Here is a 17718-nt window from a genome sequence, read left to right as displayed (position 1 = left end):
TGTAGACCAAAAGGTAAAAAGTGCTGAAAGAAAAAAAAAAGCAAACAGAATCCTGTGTCCATCAAAGCTTCAGAAGTGAGTAAGGAGTGAAACAGTCCCAGATAAACAAAAGCTGGGAGGATCTTTCCAAATAACAGTTTTTCTTGGGCTCACAAACCGTTAAAGCCCAGCAAACTGGGAGACCTGCTCTCTGTGAGCCTCTTCAGACTCGGGGATTAGGATGCCCTCTGCTCCTGGTGTTGGCATGGACACCCACCCGTATTTGCTGTTGCTGTTGTCAGAGCTGTTGTCTCACTCTGTCTGCAGCCCCCAAGCACTACTGCCTTGTTGGTCTCTCATTCTTAATTCTTTCCTCTTTGCTGCTGCAGGCTGGTTCAGCCTTTCCCGATTTCCAATTATAATATCAAATCTCATTGGATTATATATTAATCTACTTTTTTCTCACCTATTTTAAAAACAAAAACCAGTTTTTCCACTTACTTATAATTGAGATTGCTTGAATTAGTATATATTCACAAATTTATATGATATACAAGTAGATGTAATAAAAAGATTAGAAAAATAACCTTTATATTTTTATGCTTCTAAATTTTTTCATAGAGAACAAATACATATTCCCTTTATAATGAAGAGGAAAATAATAACTTCGGGAAAAAAAGAACTCAAGTATCCAAGTTTGCTACAGTTTTGGTTCTGTTCTGTATTTCCTCTCATTTTCCTACAGATTTACTAATTTTCCTTGCTTCTGGCCAACCCATAATCATTTGGGGCCCAATGGATAGCTTAGATTTTCCTCCTGAGGCCCAGTTAGATAATTATTTTGGATCACTGTCTCAGTGAAATAATCTCTTATGCAGGGGAGGCCCACACCGTGGTTGGCCTTTGGCGGCCGCAGGATAACTGAATAGTCAGAGCTCTCCCTGTCCCATGTTGACCCCATGATCATCAGGATTGGACAGCAAGAGCCCGCATCATTGGACGTAGGATTTAGGAATGTTTTCTGTCACAACAAGCTTTGTCTTCATTTTCTCGATGGCATATTTAAAACAAATATTAAAGTTTTCACTATGTGTAATTTGTACAATTTTTCAGTTTTTACTCCTATTAAAATTGCTTTTGGTGCTCTTTTCCTTCTTGCTCTAGCTCTGTCCTCCTTTCTGCTCCTCCTCTCCCCGTTCCCCACTTCCTCTCTCTCCAGTGCTCATGGCCGGCTCTACTCTCTCTCTCTCTGCCTTTCTCTGTCTCTAACTACCTTCTTAACTTCCTTCTCCATGCCCTTATTAAACTCTATTCCCTACCAAAAGAAAAGAATTGCTTTTGCTGCTCCTAGGAATGTTTGCTTGATGCAAAGTGACACTTTTTCCTGTATCAGAGAAACTTCCAGGAGTCTTATTAAATTCTTACACTTAGATCAGATGTATGATTAGTTTTGATTTTGTATGTGTGTGTGTATAGGTTAGCTCTTAAACTCTTTTTTTTTTTTTTTTTTTTTTGTTCTTTTTTTCAGAGCTGGGGACCGAACCCAGGGCCTTGCGCTTCCTCGGCAAGCGCTCTACCACTGAGCTAAATCCCCAACCCCTCTTAAACTCTTTTATAAGATGTATCCCTGATAGAATTTTAAGTAATTCAGTATTATGTATTTGTGTATTATGGTATAATCATTTTATCATAGTTCAGAGGATTGAATCCAGGGCCCCACTGCATACTAAGGAGCTGGAGTTAGAATTCAAGTCCTCATGCACGCTAGGCATGCTGCAGCCCTGAGCTAGATATCCTTAGCCTTCATGTTACTACTTTTTTTTTTTTTTTTTTTTTTTTTTTTTTGGAGCTGGGGACCTAACCCAGGGCCTTGCGCTTGCTAGGCAAGCGCTCTACCACTGAGCTAAATCCCCAGCCCCTCGTTACTACTTATTTTTAAAGCATTTTAGTATTTATATGTGTGGGTTGACCAGAGGATGACTTTGGGAGTTGGTCCTGTGGTTTTACTTGTATGTCAGTCCAGGAGACCAAACTCTGGTTGCCAGGCTTTGCCTTGCACATGTCTTTAGCCATGCAGTTGTGTTGACAGCCCGTCTTTATTGTGCTGGAGATTGTTTTTCATTATTAATTTTATGAATCATTTATCTTAGATCTTGTTGAATTTACTTTGGGAAGAGCAGGTAAAAATAATCTCAGTATATTCTGTGCACAGAATCATGTCCTCTGTGAATAATGCGGTCCTCTGATTTCATCGGCTGTCTCCTGTGATACAGCACAAGCTAGAAGGCATCTCTCTCCTCTTGCTTTTCTGGGATCAGCATTCATTGCCAGATTAGCATAGCGGAATGTCAGCTGTAGATATCGTTGTTTTATCAGGTCGAAGAAGGTTTCTTTTATTCCTGGTTTGTTGATTTCATTTTAAGTCATGGATGTTTATGGATCCTTACTATTTATTTTCCATCTATAGAAATAACTTTTTAAATAAACATTGTAAATTGCATTAATTGTTTTTTTTTTAAATTGTTGAACCTAGCTTGCATTTCCAGGATAAATTCTACTTAGTGATGGTTTGTAATTTGTTTTAGATGTTGTTCTGTTGAAGATTTTTATGACCTTATTCATGAAGATATTAACATAGAGTTTTTCCCTGACACCTTTGTTATTTCGATACAGTTTGGACCAGCTCTAAGAATGAGTTGGGGAATGGAATGGCCCCCTTTGCTTTTATGTTCTCACAGAGCGAGCTCCTTAGTTACTTTGTGGTTCGTTGTAAATGTGTCTGGTGATTTAATCTGTGATGTTGTCTGATCATGGCTGTTTCTTCTTAGGGATACTTTAAATGGCAGGTTTGTGTGTGCAGCTCTGTTGTCCTCCTTCATGAGTCTATTTCAGTAGCTGGTTTCTTTCTAGGAAGGTTTCCATTTCTATAAGCTGACTAATTTGTTGGCACAGAGTTGTTTATGGTTGCTTCTTGTAACTATGTGTTTTGATTTCCGTCAGTGACGCTCCCTGCTCGTCTCTGGTGGCGTCTTTCAGGTTCACAGTTTGTCTTTTTTTTTGCCTTTGCCAGTATAGCAGTTTTGTTAATCTTTCCAAAGAAAGAGCTTTTTGTTATTGGTCTTTCTTCTCCGATCACTGGTTTTTCCCTGGTGTGTTTATTGTCCTCCCGTGCTTATTTCTGGTCCAGCATGCTCTTCTCTAGTTTTCCAGGTTGAGGTAGGTGAAAGGAGACTGATTTGCCATTTGTCTCCCAATAGAGACATTTCCTCACTTAATGGCTTTGGTGGATACTCATAAATTTTTATACATTGTTTTGTGTTTTGTTTTAGCTCAGTATTTTACTTGTGATTTCTTCTTTGAATGGTTGCTTTTTTCTTTGTCTTTTTGTATTTCATATTTTGAGCTGGTTCTCACTACGCAGGCTTTGGATTTGGAGTAATGTTTCTGCCATAGCCCCTAGAGTGCTCTGATTGTAGATAGGAGACATTGTGTTTGTGACACATTGCTTATTTAGAAGAATATGAGAAAGAAGTTAGAAAATGAAAAATTGAAAAGGAAATTTAATTTCTGGCTCTTTATCCATTTTTTTTTCTTTTGTAAAATACTCACTGATTTTGTGCATGAGTGTTCTGCCTGAGCGTGTGTGCACTTGTGTGCACTTGTTTATGGAAGTCAGAGGAGGGTGTCTGAGCCCCTGGACCTGGATTGTGATGAGCCGGTGTGGGACTCTAGAAAGGGAACCAGGTCCTTTGTAAGAACAGTAAGTCCTCCTTACTGCCGAGCCATCTCTCCAGTCCTTGCTCTTAGTTTCTACAGGATAAGTGTGTATTCTTTGCATAATTTTAGTATATATTGGCTGGTAAGGCAGGTCTCACTACATAGTTCCAACTGGCTCACAGTCCTCTTTCCCTGGAGTGAGTACTGGTGGTATAAGCCTGTCACTGGGCACAGCATGCATTAGTATGTATGCGCCCATTTTAGTGCTGGATTGAATACAGGCCCTTATGAGCGTTAGCAAGCATTGTGTTTATGAACCACATCCCCTGAGATTTCAGCTGTTTAATGAGCTGGCATGTGGAATTGGGATATAACACAGTAGTAGAGAGCATTGCTTAACATGCACTAGCCCTGAGTTCAGTTCTGAGGACTTGAAGAACAAAAGGCAGAAATGCCCATGGCCTAGCATTCTAGATACGCCTGTGTGCTCGAGAGCAATGTTTGTCTCTTTGGAGTGTTCCATAGATGGCAGGTTAATACGACAAACTACTCAGATTCTTTAGAGAACATTTCATGGCACTATTTTCCTATTTTCCTTTCCATAGTGTCAACTCTCAGGTTGTTTTTGTGTATGCGATTGTAGCTGTTGTTCTTGTCATTTGATCTGTTTCCACAAAGTGTGTATCTCTGGCGCTTTATCTTTCCTGCTTAGTGTGTTCTGTTCACACTGCTCCATTTCTGGTAGTCAGTGTTTGCTGTGTCATTTACTTTTAATCTTTCGGTATCTTTGTGTTTAAAGTATGTTTCTTATGGACAGCCTGCATTTAACTCCGTTAGTGGCTTTATATGTGTGTTACAGTTTTCCTCTTACCCAGCTAGCTCCGAGTAATTGAGACTGGACTATTACCTAACATGCTGTAAAGGCCCAGCACCAGAGCAGTACTACTCTATTTTAATCCTCTAAACTAATCTGACTGCTCCCCCACCCTGTTCCCAAAGTCTACAAAGGCTTTCTCTGCTCTAGGTGTTTTCTCACAGTCTCTCCTGGACTCTCTCCTCACTGTTTAATCCCTATTTCCTCTTTCTTCACCTCCTCCCCTGGCTGGCAGGAAGTCCAGCCTATTCTGTTCCCTGCTCAGTCATTGGCTGTTAAGCTCTCTTTATTGAACATCAGGGAACAATTGAGGAGCTGATGTTTACACAAGATTGAGACAGGAGTTTCTCTGAATTAGGATTGCAACCAGATACAGGGGGGTCAGACATCATCATTTGGATCATTACACAGCTCACAGTAACACCATGCCTACGTAGCTCTGGATTTGTTCAGTCTAAGGACCCTTGTTTTTAAGAGGTTAGAAGCAAGGAAAACCATAGAGTTTTAACTATTGTTTTTGTTGCTCTTCACTGCTTTCAGAGATTTTGAGTTTTGTAAAGGTCAGTAATATAATTTATGTTTTTTATCTTACTTTAAAAATTTTTATTAGATTCATTTATTTTATATGTAAGTGTTCTTCCTACGTGTGTGTGTGTCTTCATACACATGTGTAAACCTGGTGCCCACAGAAGTCAGAAGACAGCATTGGATCTCCGGACGTGGAGTTAAGATGGTTATAAACCACCTTGTGGGCTCTGGAACCCTAACCCCTGTCCTCTGCAAGAACAAACAGTGCTTTAAGCACTGAGCCGCTTCTGTGGTCTGGTTTGTCCATGTTTGCAGGTTTTGGTGTGCTTTATTGCTTCTGCAGTGTTCTGTCCTTACCTGTTTGTTTTCTTGTGTTCAGTTCCTTGGACTGAATCTTAACTTTGTATTTAGAAATGTACCAAGGAATTTAAAAGACTTTCCTCACTTTCTGAAAAGGTTTTTGTTACGGAATGTGCCGTTTGAAGGATGTCGATGAAGTGCTGATTTCCATGATGAGTCCTGTGGCGTTTACTCTTCTTCAGTTTTCATTCGTATTTCTGCTTTGTTACCGGAGTCATCTCAAGAGTCGTTTGTCTCACCATAATCAGTTTTGAAGACTGATGTAAAAAAAACTGACCTATTTAAAAGTACAATAGTTTTGTTTACTTTTTAAAAAGGGAAAGAAAATACCTTAGGAACATTTATTGGAAACATTGTTTTTGGAAAAGGAGAAGGAAAATTAATCTTCTAAAGAAGAAAAATTAAGGAGAAAATTGATGTAGGTCAGCTTTAAAATATAAGTCATCTTCATCTTGTACTCAGTTTTTTAACGTAAACTCTGTCTTGAGTTTATGACACTTTAGGTCAGCACTAGGTTACGCGTCACAAGCATTGGTTTCACTGAGGTAGCCATTGTCCTTGACCTTGGCTCTCACTCGATGCTAGAGACCTTGAGGTCGTCCTGTGAACCTAAAGTTAAGCCTCTTCCTAATATTGGATACCTTGTTCTTTTCAGTAGCTTATGTGTAGGTGTTTGGTCTCCCTTTCCTCCCCTAGACTGGGTACTTGAAAATACTGGTTTATGAGACTATAAAAGCATTTATTATCTTAAGTGTTTGACTAAATTCATGAGTTATTCAGTGCGTCTAGAATGTACTAATTGCACAACCCCGACACTGGGCAAAGCGCTGTGGTGTGAGGACTAAGTCTCTCTGTTTGTTTTTATAGTTTGTTTTGTTCGTGAAATTCTAGTTCTGTATTATGAACATACTGTGCCAATTGGGGACTTTGTTTAGTTGCCGGAACTGAGGGCTTTAATAATGATACAATAAAAACAAGCAAACTGGCTTTGATTTTGTGTATCATTTCTGTGACCGTGTTCTGGAGCTAGACCGAGGCCCATCGTTTTTAGCATCGTGTCTGTATTTTCAGTCACACTTATTAAAATCATAAGATTGAAAATGAGGCTCAGGCTCTTTGTTCTTGAGCATCAAGGAGGGGCAGACTTCCTGTTGCCCTAAGTCGGCTTCTTAGTGCCAGTCTTGTCCCTGGGATTTCGTCATTGCTTACTTTTCCCTGATGATATCAGTTACATGGAAGAATAGAAAACATGAGTTGGAAGGTAGCTGTTGAGAAAGGAGGGCACAGCAATGTAAAAGATCTGGGCTTCTGAGTCTTGTGACTTAGTTTGCCTACTTCCAAGGTAGGGACCATTGTGAATGTTCAGTATGGTTTTTTGACAACTTGAAAATATATTTGAATTTGCCATTTGAATTGCTTTTCACAGATGAATTTAATCTACATATGTTTTCCTTAGTATGTTTATATGTTGGTATGAACTTTTTTCAGCGTTGAAGTCATAAAATAAAAATTTTGAAGTTTTTCTTTCTGTGTTAACAGACAGGCAGTGGTTAAAGGTTCCCTTCCACATCCTTTTGCCTTGACGTTATTTGAGGACACATTGTACTGGACTGACTGGAATACACACTCTATTTTGGCTTGCAACAAGTATACTGGCGAGGGTCTGCGTGAAATTCATTCTAACATCTTCTCTCCCATGGATATACATGCTTTCAGCCAACAGAGGCAGCCAAATGGTAAGTGATCTGGATTTTTAAATTCCAGGTTGGAACAGCTCTGTAAGCACTCTGATGTCTGGCTTTAGTGAGGCACAGGAGGAGGAATGGCATATCCAAAGCCAGTGGGAGGAATGACAGGAAAAGCATGCACATAGGGTTCAGGGTAGACACTGTCTAAAACCTTATGGCCTGAGAGCCTTCCCATGCAATGTCTTGTCTTATCTGGGCTGGGTAGTAGAAGTGGAGAACTGAAATGAATTAAAATTGAGACAGCTCATCTGCTAAGTTTAGACATAAATGCATCTCTTGTTGATATTATTTTCTTATTATGCTTGAATGTGTTGATGTGTGCTCAAAAATACCAACTTATTAGGAAAGCTCTGTTAACCTAGCGTGTGAATTCCAGCACCTATGTGTGTAGGGTAACCACCTGCTTGGGCATTTGCCTGTGTTCCTCCTCTGCCTTTTATGTAGTTTTCCTTTCAGCTTGCTTCTGGTTCTGGTTACCCCTTTGCAAAGACTTGGGCCTGTGTCCTCTGACAATGACCTCTTGTAGGAGAGGAATGGATTTGAGTTTTATGAGAATGCGAAATGTTTGGCAGTTGTGTGTAAATAAGTGTCTGGCATGTGTCTGAGTATATTTCAAATAGTTTTTATAGCCAAAAAGGAAAAGTGCTTGGATTCTGAGTTGTTTGGTATGAACTCTTTCCATTTAGAGGGGAAATAATCAGATATTGAGTGTTGGATTCAGTGACCTTGAGCCCATAAAAGCCTTTTAAAATAAATGTGTTAATCTATGAAAAAATAAATATTTATGTAGTCTGTTGTGAACTTTGTATTCACGTGGCTCATCAGAAAATCTCCGAACCCTATTTTAAACATCACAGTTGATCCTTAGTTTTACTAGTTTGATAATTTTAGTTATTTTTGATGTTGTGTTTTATGTTCTTGTATTTGTTATGTTGCTCTCCATGTCTTTCCCATGAATATTATGTGACTGTATCCATTTCTGCAGTGTTCACAAGCTTGGCAGTTTTTTTCTGTCTCTGTTCTTTCTTGCTCATTTCTCATTTTAATCTGTAGTGCTAGAGGCTGACCCTAGGCCTTGCACATTCTAGACAACCACCCGACCACTGAGCTACAACTTAGTCTTTTAAAAACAGGGTCCTGTGTACCTGAGACAGACCTCGAGCTCTAGTCCGCAGTGTGGGGATTGTGGCTGTGTGCCATCATGCCTACCTTCCTGTGTTTCCTTCCCCTCCTCTAGTGCACCGAACTTATCGTTTTCCTCTTATTCATTCCAAGAGATGGCTTTCCAACATCCTGATTGCATTTCTTGGCTTTCATAGTCTCTGCCACAGCCTGTTCCTACCAGTTCAACCTTAGCCTCTGTTTAACAGTGTTCTCCTTACTGCCCCCAAGTGCCTGGTCTCTAAACTTTATTTTGAAGGCTTTTTACCACACCCAAAATGTTGAGAATGTCTCCTCCTGTCTTCAAGATGCCTGCTAGGCCCCATGTATTTTTTTTTTTTTAAATAAATACGAACTTTTATTTTTATTTTTATTTTTTATTTTTTGGTTCTTTTTTTCGGAGCTGGGGACCGAACCCAGGGCCTTGTGCTTCCTAGGTAAGTGCTCTACCACTGAGCTAAATCCCCAGCCCCTGTTTTTAAAGAATTATTTATTTATGTATATGTGTACACTGTACTTGTCTTCAGCACACCAGAAGAAGGCACCAGATCTGATTACAGATGGTTGTGAGCCACCATGTGGTTGCTGGGACTTGAACTCAGGACCTCTGGAAGAGCAGTCAGTGCTTTTGACCTCCGAGCCATCTCTCCAGTCCCGGCCCCATACATTTTTAAACTCTAAGATTAATTCCCTCCTTGATGGTAGTAGACAATGTGCAACATAATATTTAGCTTTCTTGCTTTCTTCCCATTTCATAGTTTATTATTTTGGCTTACTGATAAGTTTCTAAATTCCAGTAGGACAAGGGCCTTCTTTCTGCTTTTCTTCTTGGTTACTCCTCTTTGGATATAAAATGCTAAGTAAGTTGACTAATTATTTCCTTTCCTTCAGACGGTTGGTAGTCAGCACCTGGATGGAATTTGGTAGTGAATTTGGTCTATCACGATTGCTCATGTTATGGTTGTTAACCTCTGTGTATCGAGAGTGAGTGAGGTCATCCCTAATCATTGGCATTAATCAGTGTGATTTATATTCCGCAGCTACAAATCCATGTGGAATTGATAATGGTGGTTGTTCCCATTTGTGTTTGATGTCTCCAGTCAAGCCTTTTTATCAGTGTGCTTGTCCAACTGGGGTCAAGCTTCTGGAGAGTGGAAAAACCTGCAAAGATGGTAAGACACTTATTACCCAAGTGTGTGTGTGTGTGGGGGGGGGGATTCTGAGAGCAGTCGGATTCTCCGTGAACAATTTTATATTTCTTTTGTAGGCTCTAGAGTTGGCAGTGCTCTGGGAGGCTAGACACTCAGATGGCTAGCTGTAGGGATGGCTAATGTTTGGTGACATCTTTTATTTTTTTTATGTTATCCCATTTATTTAGCATTTAATAAACATGCTATTTCTTATACTCTTTAAATACTAATTAAAAATACTAATTCATATTAAATACTAATTCAGTATTTATACTGATTAAATATTTAAATACTATTTTTCTTCTTTGTCAGATTTCACAGCCAATCAAATTGCCGTTAAGTCTTGTGAGAACAGAGTACTGTGTCTCATACAGGCAGGTACCACTTGGAGATAAGAAGCTGAAGGACAAGGGTCATTAAACTGTAGTCCAAGAAGAAAATGAGGTTTTTATTAAGTGATTAAAAGATATTTTTGAATGCTCTTTAATGACAAGTCCATGAAGAAAAATTCCTCATTGTACTATTAAAGTAACTTCCATGTTTTTAGCGTTACCAGTGTACTTTTCTCTTCTCCTCACTCTTAATTCCCTGTAGACAGAGGCATGTTGGAGCAGGCACTGGCCTAGGACAGTGCCTGCAGTTTGGGAGGACACCAGCTCTTCTTTCTCTTAATGATGGTGTCATTCATTCTTACCCATGGGTTACCACTTTCCGGCAACTAGCAAAACCTGGTAGGAAAGCTGTTACAGGGCAGTGGCTTCTTCATCTACCTCTGAAAAGAGAAGCCTTCATTCCACAGCGTGTGTGTGTGTGTGTGTGTGTGTGTGTGTGTGTGTGTGTGTGTGTGTGTATGAGAGAGAGAGAGAGAGAGAGAGAGAGAGAGAGAGAGAGAGAGAGAGTGTGTGTGTGTGTGTGTGTGTGTGTGTTTTCCTGGCGAGGAGGCCAGCGAGTCAGTGAGATGGAGCTGAAACAGCTTAGTAGATGTTTATTAGGAGTTGGCGTTGATAAATTATCCTCACAGTCAAAGGTGAAGCTGGCTGACTCTTGTCAGATGGTTTCCATGGTAAACAGTGATTTGGTTTCAGTTTAGACAGAAGGGTTCTGTGAGGCTGCTTTCCTGTTTAGAATGTACCTGGACTTTGAAAGCGAGGCTTTGTTTCAGCAGTGCAGGTTCGCCTCCTCTCACAGTGGCGCAGAGGTGTAGTACAGCTGGCCAGCTTCGAGATTCAGATGCAAGCTGGCACCTACAGCCCTAAGTTAACTTACGTATGTTATGTAGTTACGTGTGTTTTATATGTTGCTCTCATTGGAGTAGTAGTTCCTTGAGTTGTTTGCAAAGTTGACCTGGCTCCTTTTGGCAGTTCGCAGGGGCAGCGAGCTGTGCAGAATTACCCTGCTCTGCCTGTGGCTACAGTTGGGTTGTGTTTCCTCCAGGTTAGGACTCGTGTGTAATCAGCACTCAGGTCAACAGCTCACACTGAAGCTTCTCACCCTCCTTCTGTGTCTGCAGTTATAACTCCAAATTCATGTTAAGTTTATATGCCAGCACTTTTTGGGCACATATTTTAGCTGGGATTTTTTTTAACCTTGCTCATTCTGTTGATAGTTTACATACTGTTTTTTATTAGCCTCTTAGATGATTATTTTGCTGGTGGTTTACTTGAATATTAAAAATACAAGAAGATTGAGCTTAGTATCCTAATTTTTAATTGTTTACATTGGATCCTAATCCATGTTAAAATATTTCAAAAATATGATTTATAACTCAGTATTTTTAATGGTAAATCAGCTGGTGCTTATTTAATACTTTTACACTTAGAACCTTCCTGAATGTTATATCTGTTTATCTTTAATTTTTGCAGCAACCTTTACACAGTTAGCAGAGTCTAGGCTTAGAATGGCTCTGTTTGTCTCAGTTTCTATCCCTACTTGAGCCAAATGTTTTTGGCTCTTAACCACTGATGTGCTTCTTCTTCTTCTTTTTTTTTTTTTTGTTTTAAAGATTTATTTATTATATATAAGTACACTGTAGCTGTCTTCAGATACACCAGAAGAGGGCATCAGATCTCTTTACAGATGGTTGTGAGCCACCATGTGGTTGCTGGGAATTGAACTCATGACCTCTGGAAGAGCAGTCGGGTGCTCTTAACCGCTGAGCCATCTCTCCAGCCCCACTGATGTGCTTCTTAGAATCTTCTCTCAATTGTTGCTGTTCCCATCTCCACAGTTCCTTTGACCTCAAGTCTGTCGGCTATAGCTCTGTATTCCTTTAAGACCGTGCCACTGACAGAATTTATATACTGTAACATTCTTTTATTTCAGAATTCCATTTTAAACATTTCTTGTTCTAGATTTTTTTATCATTGTGTATGTGTGCTTGTGTGTACATGTATGAACATGTTTTTGCACAAACATGTTCATATGTATGGGTGCACATGGAGGCCAGAGAAACCTCCATGTCTTGCTTCCTAGGTGCCACTCACCTCCTTGATTGTTTGTTTATTTGTTTTTGTTCTTTGTTTTTTTTGTTTTTTTTTTGTTTTTTGTTTTTTTTTGGAGGCAGAACTGTGGCATGGAATTTGCCAACTAGGCTAGGCTGGGTGGCCATGATACCAGGAATCTGCCTGTCTCTACTTTTCTGCTGGGATAGTGGGGGCATTGCCACCATGACTGGCCTTGTATGTGGGTTGAGGGGAACATATTTGGGTCTTTGTGTTTATAAGGCAAGCGCTCCACTGTTTCCTAGCTTTTCTTTTAGATCCTTTAAAGGATGCGTCTTGAATAAAGGATCTGCATTTTGCGATCTTTTTTCTCCATTACTACTTAGTTACTGGCTTTTAAAGACTAGCGATTTTCTCTACACGTCCTTCTTATGCAGGGGCTGTTACTGGATGACAAGTGTGGACCAGACTTAATTTGGAGAGGCTAACTATGGCGCTTGTGCTGACTCTTCTGCTTCACGGCCACTTTTTTAGTTTTACTTTAAAGAGAGTTGGTGTTCTTTTAATAAACTCAGTGAACTTTTATTCCTGAAGACATCTGCATTCTTTATATAGAGTGGCTACATTTTGCCTGTGGCTTTCACATGATTGGTTGCTTTTTCTTTGTTGTTTTAGGTGCCACTGAACTATTGCTGTTAGCCCGACGGACAGACTTGAGGCGCATCTCTTTGGATACACCAGATTTCACCGACATTGTCCTACAGTTAGAAGACATCCGACATGCCATTGCCATAGACTACGACCCCGTGGAAGGCTACGTCTACTGGACGGACGATGAAGTACGGGCCATCCGTCGCTCCTTCATTGATGGATCTGGCAGTCAGTTTGTGGTCACGGCCCAGATTGCCCATCCTGATGGTATTGCTGTTGACTGGGTGGCAAGAAACCTGTACTGGACAGACACTGGCACTGATCGGATAGAAGTGACAAGGCTCAATGGGACCATGAGGAAGATCCTGATTTCAGAGGACTTAGAGGAGCCCCGGGCTATTGTGTTAGATCCCATGGCTGGGTAAGAAGTGCTGACATTAGTCATCTCTTTTCTACAGCCACCTAGAGGCACAAGCTCAGGGGACAAGAGCTTCAGAAGAGCTGTTGGAGTTTACTGTTTTTCAGTAAACAGTTTGCATCACTTTAGAATATAGTAATTGGAATATGGTCTCAAAGAATTGCCACTTTTTAAAAAGCGTCTTGACTATCTTGAGTGATTTATTTCTGAGTTGAGCTAGACTGGCTGATCTGGGTGTGGGTTTACTCAGATTGTATCCTGGTCATGAAAAATGTGGAAAGAAATTATTTTCAAAACTCTCCCCTCTCTCCCATCCCCGGCAGATTGAACTTTTTCCCGTTCAGTTGTTATTGTGAGAATTATCTTATGTTATAGCTCTTGGGGATGACTCACTTTGCAAAACCTTGGGAGTAGCCTTATTTTACCTTTCTGTAAGGTTTATTTTAGGGCTGATACAATGACAGGTGTCATGCCTCAGTATACACCGTGCCTTAGGGCCACTTAACCTCCAGGAGCCTCAGGTGTTAGCACCACAGGGAGTGTTAGTTATTTAGGAATGCAGTTTGTCACCCGACTATTTATACTAGGTAACTTTCTGTACCAGAGATGACAAGCCATCAAGCAGGAGTGACACATCATGGGAAGAAACAGAAATGTAGTAGAAAAAAATATGCATAGTAATGGAGTCAGACTCCCTTGGGAGACATTTTCCGTCAGCCTCAGCAATTTTGACTGAGAGTGTGCTTATACACTGCTGTGACCAACGACAGAGACTTTCTCTACCAAAGCTTAAGTCCTGTTGTTTTCCTTCCCTCCTCTCGTGGCACTGACTGGTGACACCGTAATGTGTGCCGTGGGCTTCACTTTTGGTGTCTGCCTTCAGCTCCTTTCTTATGTCTTTATAGGTACATGTACTGGACGGACTGGGGAGAAATCCCAAAAATCGAGCGAGCTGCTCTGGACGGATCTGACCGAGTAGTTCTTGTTAACACTTCCCTTGGTTGGCCAAATGGCTTAGCCCTGGATTATGATGAAGGCACAATATACTGGGGAGATGCCAAAACAGACAAAATTGAGGTTTGTTTCTTTTTAAAAATATTTAAAATCAATTTTATAGTGGTTTCTGGGCCACTCTTAGTTTGCTTCACATAGCCTCTGAAGGTTGTCTGGGGGTCCAGGATGCCATTTCTGGAAACTTCCCTAGTGTTCACAGACCTCAGGACAGGGGTCGTCTTCCACCTGGCCCAGGGTTTCTGAGCTGTGCTGTGCAGGACATGTGCATTCTATTGCTTCTGTCTTATCAGCATTGGTAAATGATTGACTTTGTTTTGGGTGAAGCTCCTGCCTGGATTTTCTTTTCTTTTTTATAAAGATTTATTTATTTTATACAAGTACACTGTAGCTGTCTTCAGACACACCAGAAGAGGGCATCGGATTCCATTACAGATGGTTGTGAGCCACCGTGTGGTTGCTGGGATTTGAACTCAGGACCTCTGGAAGAGCAGCCAGTGCTCTTAGTCACTGAGCCATCTCTCTGGCCTGTGCCTGGATTTTCTACAGCCAGTTTTCTGCAAACCAACATTATATAAGATCCATATAGGAAAACCTGGCAGTCCTAAGTCAGGAGAACAGAGTTGCACGTGTACGCATGCATGGGTGCGTGTATGCAGCTTTTTTGTTGTTGTTTGTGGTGTTGGATTTGGTAGTGGAATATATTAAGTATTCAGCTGGTTATGTGAGAACAAACATTTTGTTTTTGTAGGCATGGTTTCACTATATAGACCAAGCTAGTTCAGATTTGTGACTCTTCTGTGTTAGTTTCTGAAGTGCTGGGATTATAGGCACATGCCACCATTCCACAGGAAAAACAAGTTTTAGATTGATGTGTGGACTATATGGGAGAAACAGCCAAATCCTGGGGAAAGATTTTTACCAACTGATAGAATTAAGTTTGCAGGAAGTAGAATTATAGTGAAAATAAGCAGTAGTAAATATGTTACCATAATGTTTTGTAAATGACACATCCTTGCTGCTGAATGTAGATTAGGCTAGACAGCCTCTGCACTGACCTTATGGACACACACTTTGAGCTGTGGAGCAGTGATTTTAGAAAGGTAATTCAGAGGCATGCCAGGGACACCCAGGGAATAATGAATTAAAGGGCTTTCCTTCCAGAGTGGAAACTTGGAACTGCAGGAACCCATTAATACCACACCAGTCCCAAATATTGGAAATTGCATTCCCCCAACAGCTGGTTTCTGTTAACAAGGTTTTGTATGGCCTAACTGTGTAACATTCCTCCCTGTTAGAGTCTCAGTGCACCACCCCCCTCTCAGTCCACATTAGGATTTGGATCTTTGACAGCTTGAGGGGAGCGCTAACGTGGCAGAGGTGACAGATTGATGTTTCAGAGAGGCTGCTAGCTTTGTTTGCTTAAGTATAAGTCACTCATCAAGTGCCCTAGCCCTTCACAGTGCGTGCTGTGGGTCAGGTGTGGACCCTACATGAGCAAATAGAAAGCAGTTAAAAGCTTATCTATCCTAGAAGAAGTGTCTACTCTTGAAATGTTTTCCTTTTTAAAAAAAGATGAATTTATTTATTTTATGTATGAGTGTTCTGTCTGCATGTACACCTGCATGCCAGAAGAGGGCATCAGAATTCATTATAGATGACTGTAAGGCACCATGGAGTTGCTGGGAATTGAACTCAGGACCTCTGGAAGACCAGCGGTGCTCTTAACCACTGAGCCATCTCTCGAGCACCCTTTAAATTTTACACAAGGGGGAAATGCTTAATTTATTATCATCTAGAGATGTTAAAAAATTCAGTATTTGGTTTTGTCGTTGGTTTGTTATAGTGAGGAATTAATTGGCTTGAAAAGAAAGGCGTAGCTTCTCGCTTCTGACAGAGTGCATTCTCTCTCCCATTTCCAGGTGTATTATTTTAGACACATAACTTTAGTCAAAGTCATAGTTGAGGGGGATTTAGATAGGGAAATGAGAATTTACTCATAAAATGAGTACATAATAATTGGTTAAATAAAACTTATTGTGTGTACCATGGTACTGTTTGTCCCCTCTCCCCTTCACTACTTCTTCCCTGTGGTATTACCTGCCCCTTGCTTAATATATAAGCACATATGTTCTTACATGTTCTGTGAACATCTTAATATGTTCTAGCACATGGCTGTTAGTTGTATAAGCCCTCAGATATATCTAGAACACAATAGTTACTCCTATTTTTTCTTCCAATAATTCTTTTATTCACTTTACATCCTAATGACAGTCCTCCCTCCTTCCTTCCCAGTGCCACCCTCACAAATCCCTCTCACCATTGCCCTTGGGTACCACCCCACCCTGGCATATCTCATCCCAGCAGGATTAGGCACATCCTGTCCCCCTGAGGCCCAACCAGGCAGGTAGCGGGAAGGGGAAAGGGCAGGGAAGAGAGGCTGAGACAGCCCTGCTCCAATGTGTAGGGGTCTAGGTCCAGCTCCTGCATGCTCCCTGGTTGGTGGCTTAGGCTCTGTGAGTCCCCATGGGCTCAGGTTAGTTGACGCTGTAGGTCTTCTTGTGGTATCCTTGATCCCTCTGGCTTTCTCACTTCTATCCCCCAGTCTTCCACAAGACTTCCTGAGTTCTGCCTCGACACTGAAATTTATCTCCTACAAATAGAGGCAGAGCTTGTGACAATATTAATGATGTTACAGTTTTAGCAATGGCACCGTGCTTCTACCATATAAAGATGTGTAGGTGAGGATGCAGTACACTGTGCCTCTGCCTCCACCCACTGCTGGATGCGGCCTCTCAGGAGACAGTTATGCGAGTCTGTAACAGTGTGGGTTCTTTCTCTCATGGAGGGTCTCCAGATGGGGCAGTTATTCCTGTTTATCTCCACTGCCTTCTTCCCCTGACTCCTTTCTTCCTTCTTCCTTTATCCCCCCTTCCTCCCTCCTCCCCTCCCTCTCCTTCCTCATTCTGTCTTTTTTGTCTCCTGTCTGTCTCTGTCAGTCTGTCTCTCTGCCTGTCTCTGTCTCTCTGTCTGTCTGTCTCTGTCTCTCTGCCTGTCTCTGTCTCTCTGTCTGTCTGTCTCTGTCTCTCTGCCTGTCTCTGTCTCTCTGTCTCTCTTTGTCTGTCTCTCTGCCTGTCTCTCTGTCTGTCTCTCTTTGTCTCTCTGTCTGTCTGTCTCTCTGTCTGTCTGTCTGACATCGTGGCTGTGTTGCCCAGGCTCTGTGGTCCTGGGCTGTGGTGATTCCCCTGCCTTTCTTTGCCTTGGAGGGTTGGGACTAAGTGTGTCTGTGCCTTGCTTGTTGATTCCTTTTTATGCTAATTTGTCAAGCTGCTCGTGGACGGCAGACTGAGCTGTGTAAGAGCACAGCACTTCACCTGCATTCATCCTACTCCAGCCTTCACTCTATCCCGAGACTAGTAGTGATGGTGAAAGCGTTTGCCCCTGTGCTTCCCTCTGTACCTCAGAGCGAGTAGGCAGATAGTATCAAAGTTTACAATTTAGTGAAAAGTGTGACTTTAGACTTTAATTGTTAGCCTCCTGTTGTACAGCAGCAGGTTGGTTCCTCTGACCTGGTGTGGGTGCTAAGACCCCTTCCAACCCTGTCTTCCAAGGAAGCTTCTCAGTGTGTGGTGCTCACGAG

The 17718-nt window shown here is 41.3% G+C and overlaps 1 protein-coding gene across 4 annotated transcripts in view; it reads left to right on the top strand.

Moving 5' to 3' along the window:
* Nucleotides 1–17718, top strand: part of Lrp6 (LDL receptor related protein 6) — a 133771-nt gene that overhangs the window by 49812 nt on the left and 66241 nt on the right. For all 4 annotated transcript variants that reach the window (XM_087657744.1, XM_087657745.1, NM_001107892.1 and 1 more), the window contains 4 exons: nt 6998–7194; nt 9408–9539; nt 12674–13070; nt 13973–14144. In XM_087657744.1, the coding sequence (XP_087513870.1) occupies nt 6998–7194; nt 9408–9539; nt 12674–13070; nt 13973–14144 (898 nt within the window). The remainder of the gene's footprint in view (nt 1–6997; nt 7195–9407; nt 9540–12673; nt 13071–13972; nt 14145–17718) is intronic.

Source organism: Rattus norvegicus, chromosome 4 (assembly GCF_021556685.1).
Source record: "Rattus norvegicus strain SHRSP/BbbUtx chromosome 4, alternate assembly SHRSP_T2T, whole genome shotgun sequence".
Taxonomy (NCBI): Eukaryota; Metazoa; Chordata; class Mammalia; order Rodentia; family Muridae; genus Rattus; species Rattus norvegicus.
This window is presented reverse-complemented; position numbering and strand designations above follow the sequence as displayed.